This window comes from Parambassis ranga, chromosome 21 (genome assembly GCF_900634625.1).
Source record: "Parambassis ranga chromosome 21, fParRan2.1, whole genome shotgun sequence".
NCBI classification, from domain to species: domain Eukaryota; kingdom Metazoa; phylum Chordata; class Actinopteri; family Ambassidae; genus Parambassis; species Parambassis ranga.
The window spans coordinates 9275107-9290638 of NC_041041.1; the positions used below are offsets into that span (position 1 = coordinate 9275107).

General features: G+C 41.9%; 1 protein-coding gene across 1 annotated transcript in view; it reads right to left on the minus strand.

Moving 5' to 3' along the window:
• The window catches only part of abca12 (ATP-binding cassette, sub-family A (ABC1), member 12), a 53562-nt gene that overhangs the window by 28657 nt on the left and 9373 nt on the right, over nucleotides 1-15532 (minus strand). The window contains exons 17-34 of the mRNA XM_028393752.1: nucleotides 15299-15432; nucleotides 15068-15164; nucleotides 9174-14639; nucleotides 8828-8940; nucleotides 8504-8571; nucleotides 8233-8375; nucleotides 7899-8029; nucleotides 7541-7683; nucleotides 6353-6520; nucleotides 6018-6226; nucleotides 4216-5136; nucleotides 3950-4056; nucleotides 2854-2960; nucleotides 2421-2620; nucleotides 2203-2279; nucleotides 1622-1752; nucleotides 1174-1344; nucleotides 114-278 (exon numbers count right to left, since the gene is read on the minus strand). Of these exons, the coding sequence (XP_028249553.1) occupies nucleotides 114-278; nucleotides 1174-1344; nucleotides 1622-1752; nucleotides 2203-2279; nucleotides 2421-2620; nucleotides 2854-2960; nucleotides 3950-4056; nucleotides 4216-5136; nucleotides 6018-6226; nucleotides 6353-6520; nucleotides 7541-7683; nucleotides 7899-8029; nucleotides 8233-8375; nucleotides 8504-8571; nucleotides 8828-8940; nucleotides 9174-14639; nucleotides 15068-15164; nucleotides 15299-15432 (8551 nt within the window). The remainder of the gene's footprint in view (nucleotides 1-113; nucleotides 279-1173; nucleotides 1345-1621; nucleotides 1753-2202; nucleotides 2280-2420; nucleotides 2621-2853; nucleotides 2961-3949; nucleotides 4057-4215; nucleotides 5137-6017; nucleotides 6227-6352; nucleotides 6521-7540; nucleotides 7684-7898; nucleotides 8030-8232; nucleotides 8376-8503; nucleotides 8572-8827; nucleotides 8941-9173; nucleotides 14640-15067; nucleotides 15165-15298; nucleotides 15433-15532) is intronic.

The following is a 15532-nucleotide window of genomic DNA, read 5'->3' on the forward strand; positions in this document are numbered from 1 at the left end:
AAGGGAACATTTTAGAGAACTGAAAAATGTTAAGACTCTGGCTATATGGCAAGAACAATAATGAATTTATTCAAAATAAAACACCATATATAGTAGCACAAAAGACAACACACCTGCTTAAATTCATTGTTGGCTACCAAATTGAGGTTTTCAATGGAGAGCAGGTAGCTTTGCAGTTGACCAATGGCCGGCCCCATCTTGTTCATCATGTTTGTTATCATCTCAACCAACTGAAGCATGGCTCCCACCAGGCTCTGCGTGTCGTCAGACAGCACCATCTGAAATGAAGAGACAACATTCAAACACGTTTCCATTGCTTCATTATCCTTGATGAGTTTCTACTTCTCTTCCCAACAAATCTATCAGGACGGTTTCATGTTTCACAGAGGATGGATTTCAGCACTGCTTTCCCCGTCTCGCATTGTTTTAACTTTTTAACTTTTTGGAAGTAGTTAAACAGGAACGGCTATTCCTCAAAATTAATCATGTGCTACCATAGCTGTAGCAGATAATTAATGAGCTCCAGATGGCAAATTTGAATTTCTATAACAAACAAACTTCTACATGCCAGTAATGAATATAAACAACAACAGCTATTGTGTAACAGTAGCCTTGATAAACTTAAATTAACTTTATGCTTCTTTACTGGGTGCCAGGCCCTCTTAGGTTTACAGTAGTTTTCTGATGCTATTGTTTTGACATTTACAGTTTTCTTAAGGTGTGTGTGTGTGTGTGTGTGTGTGTGTGTGTGTGTGTGAAGTCTTTTAGCTCCTAAAGGATGGTGGGCCAGAAACAAGCTTAAATCTCCTTTAGAGCTGCACACCAACAATAATACTACATGGGCTTATTATTAACATTCTATAATGTATGAATGTAGTTAGCTTCTGTTCTACACTAAAGTCTCCTATTCAAATACTGTGTGTGTTTGAGATATATAGCATGGCCAGTACATCACACAGGACGCCTTGTATGAAAGAACTCTTTGTGTTCATGTACCAAAGCCTTTCTGTCAGTTCCTTAAACAAACAAACCTCAGCAAATATGTTCTGTGACTGTCCAAAGAAAATGATTTCCTTAATCATTATAGAATAGAATAATGTGCAACCAAAGAATCCCAACATTTTTCAAAAGAATAAAAAAACAAACATTTTGACAAAAGACTCAAAGCTTTACCCTGTAAATGACTTTCTCCATGTTCAGATGACGAGCCAGCAGCAGGGAGAACATGTACCACTGATCAGCAGGCATGTAGCAGAAGGTCATTAAGATGATGGGGTCTGTCTCCTCCATGTTGGCAGATGATGTGAGGCTGCAGCGGTTCAGGTTGACCAGCCAGGACAGGATCTGTTCAGCATTATATAAGAAAGTATGTCAGGCACAACACACACAATCACATCATCTACATGTTCAGGGGAAAGGACACGGGACAGGGGTGACGACAGACCTTTTCATCTATGGACATGTTTGTTCCAGTTCACAGGAAGTGATCCGAAAGATTACTCACAACTACAACAGTGGTCCAGTGCTTTGTGGTTGTTAATAGGCTGGCAGTTCAGTTAAATAATGCATTTATGATACACTCTATGTGATGATATATATAATAATGATGCCTGACTCTCACCTCTACATTTCTGTTTGGTAGTTTAGTGTCCAATAGGAGCTGAAGAGCTGCTGAATCAAAATCTATGTGCTGCTGAACGTCCAGAATGAAGGCAGTTTTATTCCTCAGCAACTCGCCAACCGTCACAGCTCCTGAGAAACAATGGGATATACTGGTAAGTGCTAAAAACAGCAATGCTTATTCTACTGAATATGACAGTATCTTGTAAATTAAATCATTCTAGCTGCTTCATGTTTATATGTAGCTTTACCTTTCTTTTACTACCAGTTCCAATATTTGTTTTTAATAAATTGGGCCTTTAATCTTAATAGCATGATGTGCAGTGTGCTGGTGTTTGTGGTTTTTAGAAGTACTCAATGTGTTCATGTGTCTCAGCTGGGAATGTATTTTTACACTATGTGTGTAAATGTGAATAAAAACGCAGAGAAGTACAGTGTGACAGCAGGATTACAGCAACAATCACAGACAAAACGACAGTTTGAAAATCCAGTAAATTGTTTTTAAAGGTCTGCTATAACCAACTGTGGCATTAGTACAGGAATATAGAAAATGTGTTACTGTGATTTACAAAAACGACTCACCAGGAGCGGTGACGTTAATGTTGAGAGATCTCAGGCTGCTGACATTAAAGCCCAAACTTTGGCTCAATGCAGAGGTCCTGTAATCACACAAATACACATAATACACAACATTAAAATAATTCCAACTCAATTCTATACATCATATGTTTTTTACAGGAAAATATCACCAGCTAAGGCATCTTTGTCTAAAAGAAGATCAAAGGGTGATCATATTCTACCAGTTTGTCTGGACACTGTAGCTCCTTGGGTCTCCAATGAAAGTCTGGAAGATGACATCGGACAGAACGGTTGTATTCGTTATCAGACTCTCAATCAAGGTCTCCAGACCAGGCATTAACACACGGCAGAGCAGACCAGGCTCAATGGAGAGGGCCCACATCAGCAGGCGCACAGTCTCTGTATTCTCTATAGCACACACCTGCAACAAATCGCAAAGCTCAATGAGGAATATCAAAATCACTTACGAGAGTCTCGCAATTATGAGATAGTGAACAAATAAATGTAATAAGAAAAATTTCCAAACAACACAGGCCAAAAAAACACAATGTGTTTCAGGTTTTTAACATTGAATGTGATTACAATTTCAATTTTCAGCCATTTTCCTTATCCAACCAATGATAAATGTGTGAAAGAAGCATTACTAATGCAGACCTGGGATGTAAGGTGACCCAGTTGCTCTTTCAGATGTGGGTCTGTCAGGTTGAACTGGAAGAGCTGAGCAGCAGTTTCGATGGTATTCTGCATGAGTATCAGGTTCTCTGAGAGATAGAGAGAGAGAGAGTAAAGGAAAGGGGGAAATAAGGGTAAGAGAGATGCTATTAGAGTGAAGAGTCTCGGGGAGTAAGGTCTGTAAGGTGACAGAATAACATGACATCCCACTGGGCTTCATTACTCCTTGCACCATTACAGGGCATCGTCGTCAGGCAGCAAGCAGCAAATGATGTGCTTAAAGTGAAGCCCTGTACGGGACTGATGGGGCCAGAAGGGCCAGCAGTACTGGATGCTGTCGTGCATTAAAACACATCTGACAAGCCCTAAGAAAGGCGGCACCTCAGGCAGCAAGATGTGATGACAGAATATTTAATTAGTCCAAAATTAGACAATGGTGAAGTTTAATCTCAGGCTGCTCAACACCTAGAGGCCTTTGCAATTACAACAGTTCACTGTGTGTGTGTGTGTGTGTGTAAAGAATATGAGTGGGGTTGCAGAGAAGTGAAGCTACTGCTGCTTACAAAGTGATTCTGTGCACTAAAAACATTATCACACAAGCACAGACACAAATTAAAAGGAGGTCATAGATGTCCACTTGTGTGAGTGCGAGGGGAGACGTTTAGCGAGGGCGGACAGGATAAGTGATTGAATTCTACTTTGCTAATGAGATTTAAAAAGGTGCTGAGTGGCTTTCTGCTGGAGAAGGGCCATATGGCCTTAGGCTCTTTGGGAACTCAAGCTAAGCTGGTGTGAAGTCTTATTCCTCATATCTCCAGAATGGATTTTGCTGCACTGTAATCATGTGTACTGTGTAATTGTTTTCTATTTAGTCTTCTTCTGTTCTTGACATCTATAGCCAAAGCCATCTATGTTTGCAGGTATGTAAACACAGAAACTAAGCATGAGTTGGAGGGAATTCACTGTGTGAAGTTCAGTTAAGGACTTTCCATTTAATTACTCAGCGCACACCTCTCATTATAAACCAAAAAAGCTGATAAACTGAACCAGAGATGGAAGATCGGAACCATTAAGTTACCTTGGGATTCACTGGCCAGTGCTCTGGTGATGTTTTTAATCTCAGAAGAGAATGGAAAGCCATTAGGGAGCATATCAGCAGCATTCATCAGGATATCCAGAGATGGCCTGAAGAAAATGAAACCATCACTGATACAATGGTGATATAATAAGGCAAACAAGCAACACTGAAAGCACATTCTCAAGACACTAGATGTGAAGCAAAAAGTTCAGCGTGTCTTTTCCTTTTCTGATTCCTAAAGCTGAGGAGATGAATGTAACACTTACGTCTGAAACATGCCAGGCAGAGTGAGGAAGGAAAGCAGCCCAAGGGCAGCATCAATGGTGTCTTCCCGAGAGGTATTCATGCCCCACGGCATCCCACTCGTAGCTCCCTTAATCACAACATTTAGATCAGGATTGGCAAAGAAAATGTGGACTGTCTCCATAATTTCTTCTGTGGTGGGATGGACAGAGAGGGCAACGAACATGGCAGGGTAGTTGATGTAGAACAGGTCTATGAAGTCATCCATGGGGTCTCTTGCCATTATCAGTGGTGCTGCACGTTTACGTCTGACGCCGATGGTGTTGCCCATCATGCCTGTCTGATACACGCCGAGATTTTGGTTCATGGGGGGCACAAGTCCACTGGTGTTTAACAGCTGTGTGAGCATTGCAATTGTGTTTCCAAATAAGTCTTCAATCAACTCCGCATCTGCTTGCACACCTGTGATCATCCTGGTCAGTATGGACACCAGAGGCCTGAGGATTTCATATGTTTTGGGCAGAACCTGACTCAGAAGTTCCAGGCCAGTCGCGTCAGTGGAGGTCAACCACACAGAGATCTCAGCCACCTGCTGCACAATCATGCCTGTGCTGTTGGATGCCAGGAATTGCTGCAAGGTTTGGTAAACCATAGGATCCTCTCCAAAAATCTTCATGTTGATAATCAGTTGGATTGCTTCATTTATTATGTCACTTATCATCGTCTCATTAACTCCAGAAGGATTCCCCCATGTCGTGATGTTAGGAGAAGTTAGGAAGATCATTGCTGCTTCTTTAATGAGCTCCTGGCTTGACTGATAATCCCAAACAAGATGGTAGTTGTTCAAAACGTGTCTCACTGTTTTCACCGTAGCTTCCATGTAAGGCTGTAGGAAAGGAGCCACATCCAGCAGCACACCTGAGAGATGTTCGACCGCAGACAGACTGTGGAGGGTGGAAGATGTCACTCAATGTCAGACAAAGTTCACTCCTATATTGTCTCATATAAAAACATCAAAACAGATTTAAACCTGTGAGAAAGCACTTGGACTAATATTCTCCTGCTTCTTTAAAGTAGTAAAACCTATGTTTCTTGTGCATTCTTTCGATATGCTGAGTCCACAGAGCATTAATTTCTCAGATCTGAAATGAAGGAATATTTCCTTTTCATCAGCCTTTATAATTATTCACACAGTTTTCCCATTTCATCCTCTGTAATAGACTGTAGTCTTTCTCCTGTGATCAGTGATCTATAACTCATGAAGAAAGACCCGATTGATTCCCTACAATATGCAGAATTTGATACTTATCACCGTTCCTGGCTCATTATAGCAGCCAGCATATGAAGGGAAATCAATTTTAAGAGGACATCTCGGCTAGCTGAATCATAGTTAATGCTACTCTATGACTTGCATTGAATTAATCAAGGTGGATGCAAATGCAATCACTCCAGTTGCTTGTGTAATTATGTATGAATCAAACTGGTTTGACTGGTGCATTGTGGATGACAACAAATACTTCATTTGTTGTCATCCACAATGCACCAGTGACTTCATGGTGGATGTGCAGAAGTAGGCAAATGTGATTGACTACTGACAGAATTTAATGAAGATTCAGGCTGCTGTGTGGGTTTTGATATGATGGCACTACATTCTTATATTCTGTTGGTTTGTCTGATCTTATACTGCATGTACCATAAAATGTTCATCCACAATGACTTTATGTATTTACCAGATTCAGAACATTTCCTGTGCTTTCTCTTCATTCATAGCTACTGACAACCACACCATTGTTGTAAGCAGTGACACAATCTGATCGTAGCTAACCTGTTTTTAATCTGCATGTCCACCAGCTGAAAGAAAAACTCTTCATAGCTCACAGGCTGGCCTGTCAGTGTGGAGATCTGGTATGAGAAAAACACGACGAAGTGCTGGATTGCAATTGTGTGGTTAATGTTGACTTGGTAGAGAGGCTGTACAGCCGTAACAATCCTGCCAGCAGCCTTGCTCGCATTGATTGGTCCCATGTCTGTGTGCTGTCCAGAAAACATACAGCAGAGATGGACTGGTTAGCAAAATGGCAGCTTTCTGTGTGTGGCAACACTGCCACCCAGTGGTGGCACTGTTAACAAAAATGGCTTTGAATTTCTGCCTCTACTTACAGTCATGTTTATGTGAAGAAAGGCATTCAGAGATTCAGTGTAGATCTTTAATACAGACTGCAGGCTGGTGCTGCACCACATGGCCAAAGTGGACTGGTTTAATGCAGCTGCTTGTCTTACTGGCTCCCACAGTTTGAGAACCTCACTGCATTCCAATGTGCCGTTTGCCTAAGGGGAAAAAAGTTTCATATACACTGAAAAAGCCCTGTTCTGTCACAAGGCAGAGATGCAAACAGAACAAAGTGTCTGTGAGTCAAAAGCCACAAGGCACAAGGAAAAACAGCTTAATTTTCCCCGTTTACATAAAAGGAAAGGAAAGGGCAGGAGTCTCACACAGGTATCATCACTTTCCACAAACCTATACACACCCACACATGCACAGTCTATTGACATGCACTGCACTGGCTAGAGTTTCAGAAACCTTTTATGGCATTAACAAGGTTTAATACTTTAATGCCACACTGTATGTGGACTTTCATTGTAGCAGGCAGCATAAAACAACAGCAGGCTGAGCTTTGAGGTGCTGATGGGTGGATTGTATTACCTTTAGCAGGAGCCATTACCTTTATATCTATGCTTACAGTATTATAGTTTCATATTTAATATATGAACAATAGAGTTATCTCAGTTACTAAACACACTACAACTCTATGGACCAGTATGTAAAATATGGTGTATAATAATCAGGGGGAAACATGTTAAAGCTTAAAACAATCACCACTAGGTGTCACTAAATCCTACACACTGGTTCTTTAAATAAAATGAGACACTTAAATTGGAAAATAGTAAATTCTATATATGGTACATGTAAATCCATGTGTTTTAAACCAAGCCCAGTGGAATTCAAATGTCTTTTCATTTTGAGTTGTGCCACCATGTCAATATATGATGCAGGAAATACAAAGGATCAAATGTGACACCACCCTGATAAACCAGCAGGGACACACACTTGTGTTATTTATACACTGGCATGAGGTTGTTGTTGGTCTTAAAACTGTTGAAAGGTAAATAGATGACCAGGCACAGATTTAAGAACAAAGACCAGCACACCCAATGTCCCTTTGAAATGCATGAAGATTCGTACTGTGATAACAAGGTGTACATTGTTGCACGCAAACAAAAGGACGCAATGACGACAACAAAAAAGTGCCAGTGCATGCCTGGGAAGATGCTAGAACCGCGTCTAACCTGTTCCACTGCTTGCAGAGTGCCTATAATGGCGTCTTTCATTCTTTCCGAGACCTCAGACAGGTTCAAGTGAGTGCTGTTCAGTGACTGTGCAATTTCTGTCACGAGGGCTGCCACAGGTATGTGAAGGTTTTGTATCATCACTGAAAAGAAGCAGACAGACAAGTTGTCCAACAGGAATGGCTTAGAAAGCAGCTAATTATCAACACAAAGTGTAAGTATATTTATTAAACTGACAGAAGACACTGGTTTCACTTATTTTTTAAAAGTAAAACAGGTTCTTTAAAGACAATAAGCACTTCATTAACTGTCAAATAATGATTATTTATCATGTCATTTTGCTGTTTCCTTTTCTCACCGGTCTGTGCTTGCATGAGCTTCACTGTATCTTGTATGGCTGTTTCAAACACTGGGAGCACAGATGGGACGCTGCTCCACAGATCGGTTCCTTTGAGGGTTGACAGTAGATTTTCCATCATCTGTTGGAGTCTGAGAAAAACACACAGTGTTTGGTTACAGGCAATCATAGAGTTAAAACTGCAGTCGTGTGTGTTATTTCTATTACTGTATTAGTAATCTTGTGATTTCACAGAGGCATACAATGTGTGCAATTTGGTATCAAAATGCTGCCTCACAACACCAACTAATTACTTGTTTGGTTTACTTCTTTTACCCTTGGTGATGGAACTTACTTGTCCCACGTGTCTTGGTTTGCGTTCCCAGTCATCACCTGCTTCATTACTGGAACAATGTCAGCAAAAATCTCCAGAGATGGAAGAGATGGGCTTGAGCCTCCAGTGACAAATTGCCAAAACATGCTCAAGAGTTTACTCAGCTAAATAACAAAAAAATTAATACATGGAAGAAGAAAATATTATTATTTACAATCACCCTGGTTGACATGCAGTTGGCTGATATTAATCCACACTTAATGTATTTGAAAAGAGACAAAACAAGCTTTACCTGGTTCAGTATATTTGGCAGATTTTCAATGGATGGATTCTCAAAAGTTCCCCACAGACTCATGTTGCCTGAAATCATAACAAATATTTTTCACAAAGTGGACTTCAACTTCAGTATGCAAACATAACGCCTTATGTGAAACAACAAGCAAAGCATCCTTATCTAACCACAGAAACATTGTGCTGCTTTGATCCACTTCTCTCCTTAAGGCTGTCTGGCATCAATGCTTGAATAATAAAGTGTGCAGCGCGGCCTCCGCTGTGTCAGATTTGATCAGGATTCAACATGTTGTCCACCTACAGTGGTAGTGAGAAGCTGACTTGCCTTGGCTGGGTTCCAGAATGAACTGAGTGATGTTAATGAGGGCAGAGATGTAGGCCTGGGCTTCACTGTTTGGCGGCAGGAGACTGTGGACTGTCTTCATCTCATTCAAAATTCTGAGAAAACAAAGCGAATCAATGTTTCACTTTCTGAACGTCAGATCAAAAGGTCATTATGTTTTATCAGGAAGACAGATGACGGAACTACACTTTTAAATTAACCTTGATATAACAATGCAGATGAAAACTCATGCACTGTTCATTTTTTACATACATATGGATTAGCAGGAATAAACTTGCCTACATTTTGAATGCCTATTTAAAGATAAAAAAATAACTGCAACACTCACATGTGATTCCAGCTGTCTGGCCCACCACCTGTGATGGTACTCTCAAAGTATGTGGTTAACACTTTGACAACAGGAAGCAGATATTCTGAGACCATTCCTGGTATTGTTTGACTGATGAGTCTTTCAGCTCTCATTAGGATCAGGAGGGAGATGTTACGTGCTGAAGCAAAACTCATGTTTGGTTGGATGATGAGCTTCAGTGTGTCTCCTACAATATCCAGGATATCCTGCTGTACAGGGAGAGGAAGTGGAGCCGTGGTTGTTGTCAGGATCTGCATAGCACTTTGAGTGGCTTCCAAGATGGCAGCTAGAAACTGTTCACTCTCCAGGCCACCAGGTTGCTCTGCCACCATCAGGGCTTGACTCAGGGACTGGGTGATGTTGCCAATCATAGAAACATAGAGCAGTTGATCCTCAGGGAAAAACTGAGCCATCATCTGTAGCAAGTGGTTGAGGTCTGCCAGTGGTGTGGAGGCTGAGATGGAGGAGTTTCCCCATTCGAGCATGCTGTTAAAGAGCAATGGGACATCAGGCTGCTTCATCCAAATCTCTATGAAGTCCAGGTAGAACTTGATTTGGGAGTTAGTGTAATAGAGAATGGTTGTGTTGAACAGTGATTCGTTTTGAACATCTAGGGTGCCCACAATGAATTCCAAGGTATACCGGAGTAACTCAACTGTTGTCAGACCAATTTTAGTCAACCCTGAACCATCTATTGGGTACTCTAGATTATTAATCAGGAACTCAATCTTTTCACTGACCAGCACAGAGAAATTTGTCTGTGCCAGCTGTGATGCCACCTGCATTTGTGTGATGTAGAAAAAGGGCTGGAGGAGTTCTAAGATAGAACTGCTGCTGCTGATGTTTTCAAGCCTTTCCAGGTACCAGCCCACAAGCTCCAAATATACTTTCTGGGCTTGAAATGGGTCCGATATTGAGGTGGGGTTAAATGGTGGCATGGTGGCAATTAGTTGTATCAGACCCTCTACCACTTGGATTTCATTCATGATCTCAGGAGTGTCCAGATGGTTGAGCTGAAGGCTCAACTTGATATTGTCCAGGGTTTTTTCCAAAGTCTGTGCAAGGACAAGATTAGGACTGGAGCTGAAGTTAACTTTGCTGATGTCAGTAATTGTTTCATTGACAATGAGTGGGATGAGCGAGAGGATAGTTGTGTTGTTACGGAGAGCAGGTAGACGTGTCAAAAACTCAGCAACACCATTAATCAATCCAACGACACAGTGAGTTGTCACCATTGGGTCATCCTGAGGTTCAAAACACTGGTGGACATTGACAATCTCCATTATATTTACCAGCAGGTCATTTACATTGGCAGCTCCAACCACTGCAACAATGTCATTTAGGTCTTTAATGTTTAGGTTTGACAGCTGTAGGGCTTTCTGGATGTCAGACACTGTGATACTGCTGCTGGTGATGTTATCAAACCTTTCCAAGTACCAGCCCACAAGCTCCAAATATACTTTCTGGGCTTGAAATGGGTCCGATATTGAGGTGGGGTTAAATGATGGCATGGTAGCAATTAGTTGTATCAGACCCTCTACCACTTGGATTTCATTCATGATCTCAGGAGTGTCCAGATGGTTGAGCTGAAGGCTCAACTTGATATTGTCCAGGGTTTTTTCCAAAGTCTGTGCAAGGACAAGATTAGGACTGGAGCTGAAGTTAACTTTGCTGATGTCAGTAATTGTTTGATTGACAATGAGTGGGATGAGCGAGAGGATAGTTGTGTTGTTACGGAGAGCAGGTAGACGTGTCAAAAACTCAGCAACACCATTAATCAATCCAACGACACAGTGAGTTGTCACCATTGGGTCATCCTGAGGTTCAAAACACTGGTGGACATTGACAATCTCCATTATATTTACCAGCAGGTCATTTACATTGGCAGCTCCAACCACTGCAACAATGTCATTTAGGTCTTTAATGTTTAGGTTTGACAGCTGTAGGGCTTTCTGGATGTCAGACACTGTGATACTGCTGCTGGTGATGTTATCAAACCTTTCCAAGTACCAGCCCACAAGCTCCAAATATACTTTCTGGGCTTGAAATGGGTCCGATATTGAGGTGGGGTTAAATGGTGGCATGGTGGCAATTAGTTGTATCAGACCCTCTACCACTTGGATTTCATTCATGATCTCAGGAGTGTCCAGATGGTTGAGCTGAAGGCTCAACTTAATATTGTCCAGGGTTTTTTCCAAAGTCTGTGCAAGGACAAGATTAGGACTGGAGCTGAAGTTAACTTTGCTGATGTCAGTAATTGTTTGATTGACAATGAGTGGGATGAGCGAGAGGATAGTTGTGTTGTTACGGAGAGCAGGTAGACGTGTCAAAAACTCAGCAACACCATTAATCAATCCAACGACACAGTGAGTTGTCACCATTGGGTCATCCTGAGGTTCAAAACACTGGTGGACATTGACAATCTCCATTATATTTACCAGCAGGTCATTTACATTGGCAGCTCCAACCACTGCAACAATGTCATTTAGGTCTTTAATGTTTAGGTTTGACAGCTGTAGGGCTTTCTGGATGTCAGACACTGTGATACTGCTGCTGGTGATGTTATCAAACCTTTCCAAGTACCAGCCCACAAGCTCCAAATATACTTTCTGGGCTTGAAATGGGTCCGATATTGAGGTGGGGTTAAATGGTGGCATGGTGGCAATTAGTTGTATCAGACCCTCTACCACTTGGATTTCATTCATGATCTCAGGAGTGTCCAGATGGTTGAGCTGAAGGCTCAACTTGATATTGTCCAGGGTTTTTTCCAAAGTCTGTGCAAGGACAAGATTAGGACTGGAGCTGAAGTTAACTTTGCTGATGTCAGTAATTGTTTCATTGACAATGAGTGGGATGAGCGAGAGGATAGTTGTGTTGTTACGGAGAGCAGGTAGACGTGTCAAAAACTCAGCAACACCATTAATCAATCCAACGACACAGTGAGTTGTCACCATTGGGTCATCCTGAGGTTCAAAACACTGGTGGACATTGACAATCTCCATTATATTTACCAGCAGGTCATTTACATTGGCAGCTCCAACCACTGCAACAATGTCATTTAGGTCTTTAATGTTTAGGTTTGACAGCTGTAGGGCTTTCTGGATGTCAGACACTGTGATACTGCTGCTGGTGATGTTATCAAACCTTTCCAAGTACCAGCCCACAAGCTCCAAATATACTTTCTGGGCTTGAAATGGGTCCGATATTGAGGTGGGGTTAAATGGTGGCATGGTGGCAATTAGTTGTATCAGACCCTCTACCACTTGGATTTCATTCATGATCTCAGGAGTGTCCAGATGGTTGAGCTGAAGGCTCAACTTGATATTGTCCAGGGTTTTTTCCAAAGTCTGTGCAAGGACAAGATTAGGACTGGAGCTGAAGTTAACTTTGCTGATGTCAGTAATTGTTTGATTGACAATGAGTGGGATGAGCGAGAGGATAGTTGTGTTGTTACGGAGAGCAGGTAGATGTGTCAAAAACTCAGCAACACCATTAATCAATCCAACGACACAGTGAGTTGTCACCATTGGGTCATCCTGAGGTTCAAAACACTGGTGGACATTGACAATCTCCATTATATTTACCAGCAGGTCATTTACATTGGCAGCTCCAACCACTGCAACAATGTCATTTAGGTCTTTAATGTTTAGGTTTGACAGCTGTAGGGCTTTCTGGATGTCAGACACTGTGATACTGCTGCTGGTGATGTTATCAAGCCTTTCCAAGTACCAGCCCACAAGCTCCAAATATACTTTCTGGGCTTGAAATGGGTCCGATATTGAGGTGGGGTTAAATGGTGGCATGGTGGCAATTAGTTGTATCAGACCCTCTACCACTTGGATTTCATTCATGATCTCAGGAGTGTCCAGATGGTTCAGCTGAAGGCTCAACTTGATATTATCCAGGGTTTTTTCCAAACTCTGCGCAAGGACAAGATTAGGACTGGAGCTGAAATTAACTTTGCTGATGTCAGTAATTGTTTCATTGACAATCAGTGGGATTAGAGAGAGGATAGTTGTGTTGTTACGGAGAGCAGGTAGACGTGTCAAAAACTCAGCAACACCATTAATCAATCCAACGACACAGTGAGTTGTCACCATTGGGTCATCCTGAGGTTCAAAACACTGGTGGACATTGACAATCTCCATTATATTTACCAGCAGGTCGTTTATGTTGGCAGCTCCAGCTACTGCAAGAATGTCATTTAGGTCTTTAATGGTTAGGTTTGCCAGCTGTAGGGCTTCCTGGGTGTCAGACACAGTGATATTGGGTGTAGCGATGAGCAGCTTGATGAAGTGAAGGGTCTGTTTGAATGTTTCCACATTGGCAGCATCATAGGGAGACAGAAGAAGTGAAAAGAACAGGGATGCTACTTCCTCATATTCACGTCCTCCTGGAAAGAAGGTGGTTTCAGCAATTCTGATGTCAACGCTGCCATTGGCTGACAGCATCATGTCTAATACCTGATCCAGGAACGTAAAGACCTCTGAAAACCCAGCCAAACAGTTTTGTCCTGCTGCACAGTTGTTCAAGTGATACTGCAGAGCTTTGAAATCCTGAAGAAAGCGAACAGCTTCTTGTTGGAGCTGTGAAGGTAGGACAGCTACAAACTTCTGGATGATAATGTCTTGGGCAACAAGTGGACCAGCCTGTGTGAGATTCTGAATGTTCTCAGGGGTAAGGAGGTTGAGAAAGTCCATGGTCTGTAGATGGAGGTCAGTGACTTGTGCTGCACTGAGTTGTCCATTTGGCAACAGGACACGGTCAATTCTACGCAGTCGTAAGAGAGAAATTGCAAATTCTTGAAGCTGGCGTATGTACCAAAGAATGATGGAGTTTGGGTCATCATTTGGATAATTCATCGTTGTCTTCAGTAGATCCATGGCACTGAGGATGGCATCAACAATGCCTGCTGAGGTCTGAGCAGTGAATGGTTTAAGGGCTGCTTTGATGCGGGCAACATCATTGGGATTGAAGTAGCCAGAGTATGTAAGCAGAGTGTTTCCCATGATGTGAGAGAGAGACACTGTGAGGTTGCTCTCCAAGGAGAGGAACTCCATTATCAACCTTTCCAATCCAGACAGAGTTGGATCTGTCATATTGAAGGTAAATATGTTCTGGTTGGTTCTGCCTAGCTCTGTGGCTAACTCAAGAATAGTGGAGGAATTAATGGGACCATTACTGAAGAGCAGAGGGATAACAGGTCCCAGTCCTGTGTACTGGAACAGACTTATGATGAGTGGATTCATGACAGCAATATCAGAGGTGTTTTTGTTGGAAAGGAGAGAAATTGACTCGACAAATTGATCCAGATTTTGCATCAGGTTGATCAGGTACGCAGAAAGAGCATCACCGCCTTCGATTTGATTCAGATAATAGGCTGCCATACTCCTGTAGGTGTCCCTGTACATGTGCTGCAACAAATTCACAGTCCCTTTGAGAGAGCTATGGAAGGAAAAGAAGATAACATGTTACAATTACTTTTATAACAGATGGAATATTTAACAACGCCAATTTTAAAGCATTAGTTGTTCACATGGGCTCCAGCAGCTAGAACCAAAGACAGGATAAACCAGCCTGCCTGGATCTGTCAGATGATCTCCATTAGCTTGAAATGTTTCACATCTGATGACATGATGACAGTTCTGTTCTAGCTACTGTTCTTGTGTTGCTTAATTGTGTATTACACATCTCTCTCACAGCATGCCACTCAAAGCGTGTTTACTTTTGGTATATATTTAACTCTCCTTATTTCCTGCTGTTTGATTCAGGGTTTGTCGCCAGTATCCTGAAAGCATCACTGAATATCAAATCAGTCTATTGCCACCCTTAAAATCAGTCATTCCCACAGTTAATGAAGAACACAATCTTACTTCAGCAGGACCTCCTCGCTTGGTGACGTCAGAGCCAAGACCATCGCATGAACAAACTGTGGCCAGTTCAAACCGGTATCGCAATTATAGGCAGAACCTACAGGACACAGGAAAACAGTTTCATGTCTATGTTTAAGTGTCTTATTTACTTCTTAAGCACACAAATGTTAAACTTGTCTATGCTGTTCCAACAAATGTATATTGATATATTGAAGATAGTACTTGACCCACAGTTGGCTGGCTGAGTTGTGATGCCAGGTCTGTAGTTCAAAATCCAGTAAGCCATGTGGAAGTAGTTCTTCACGTCGGGCCACAAAGGACTGCTCTCAAGCCTCTCCCCAGAATTTGCCAGGAAAGTGAGGAAACTATAAACAAAGCACACACTGTTAAAGCAGAGAAATGATGCATATGTCAAATCATGTCACAACATGATCTTCTGTTTGAACTAAACTTACATTTAGGTTT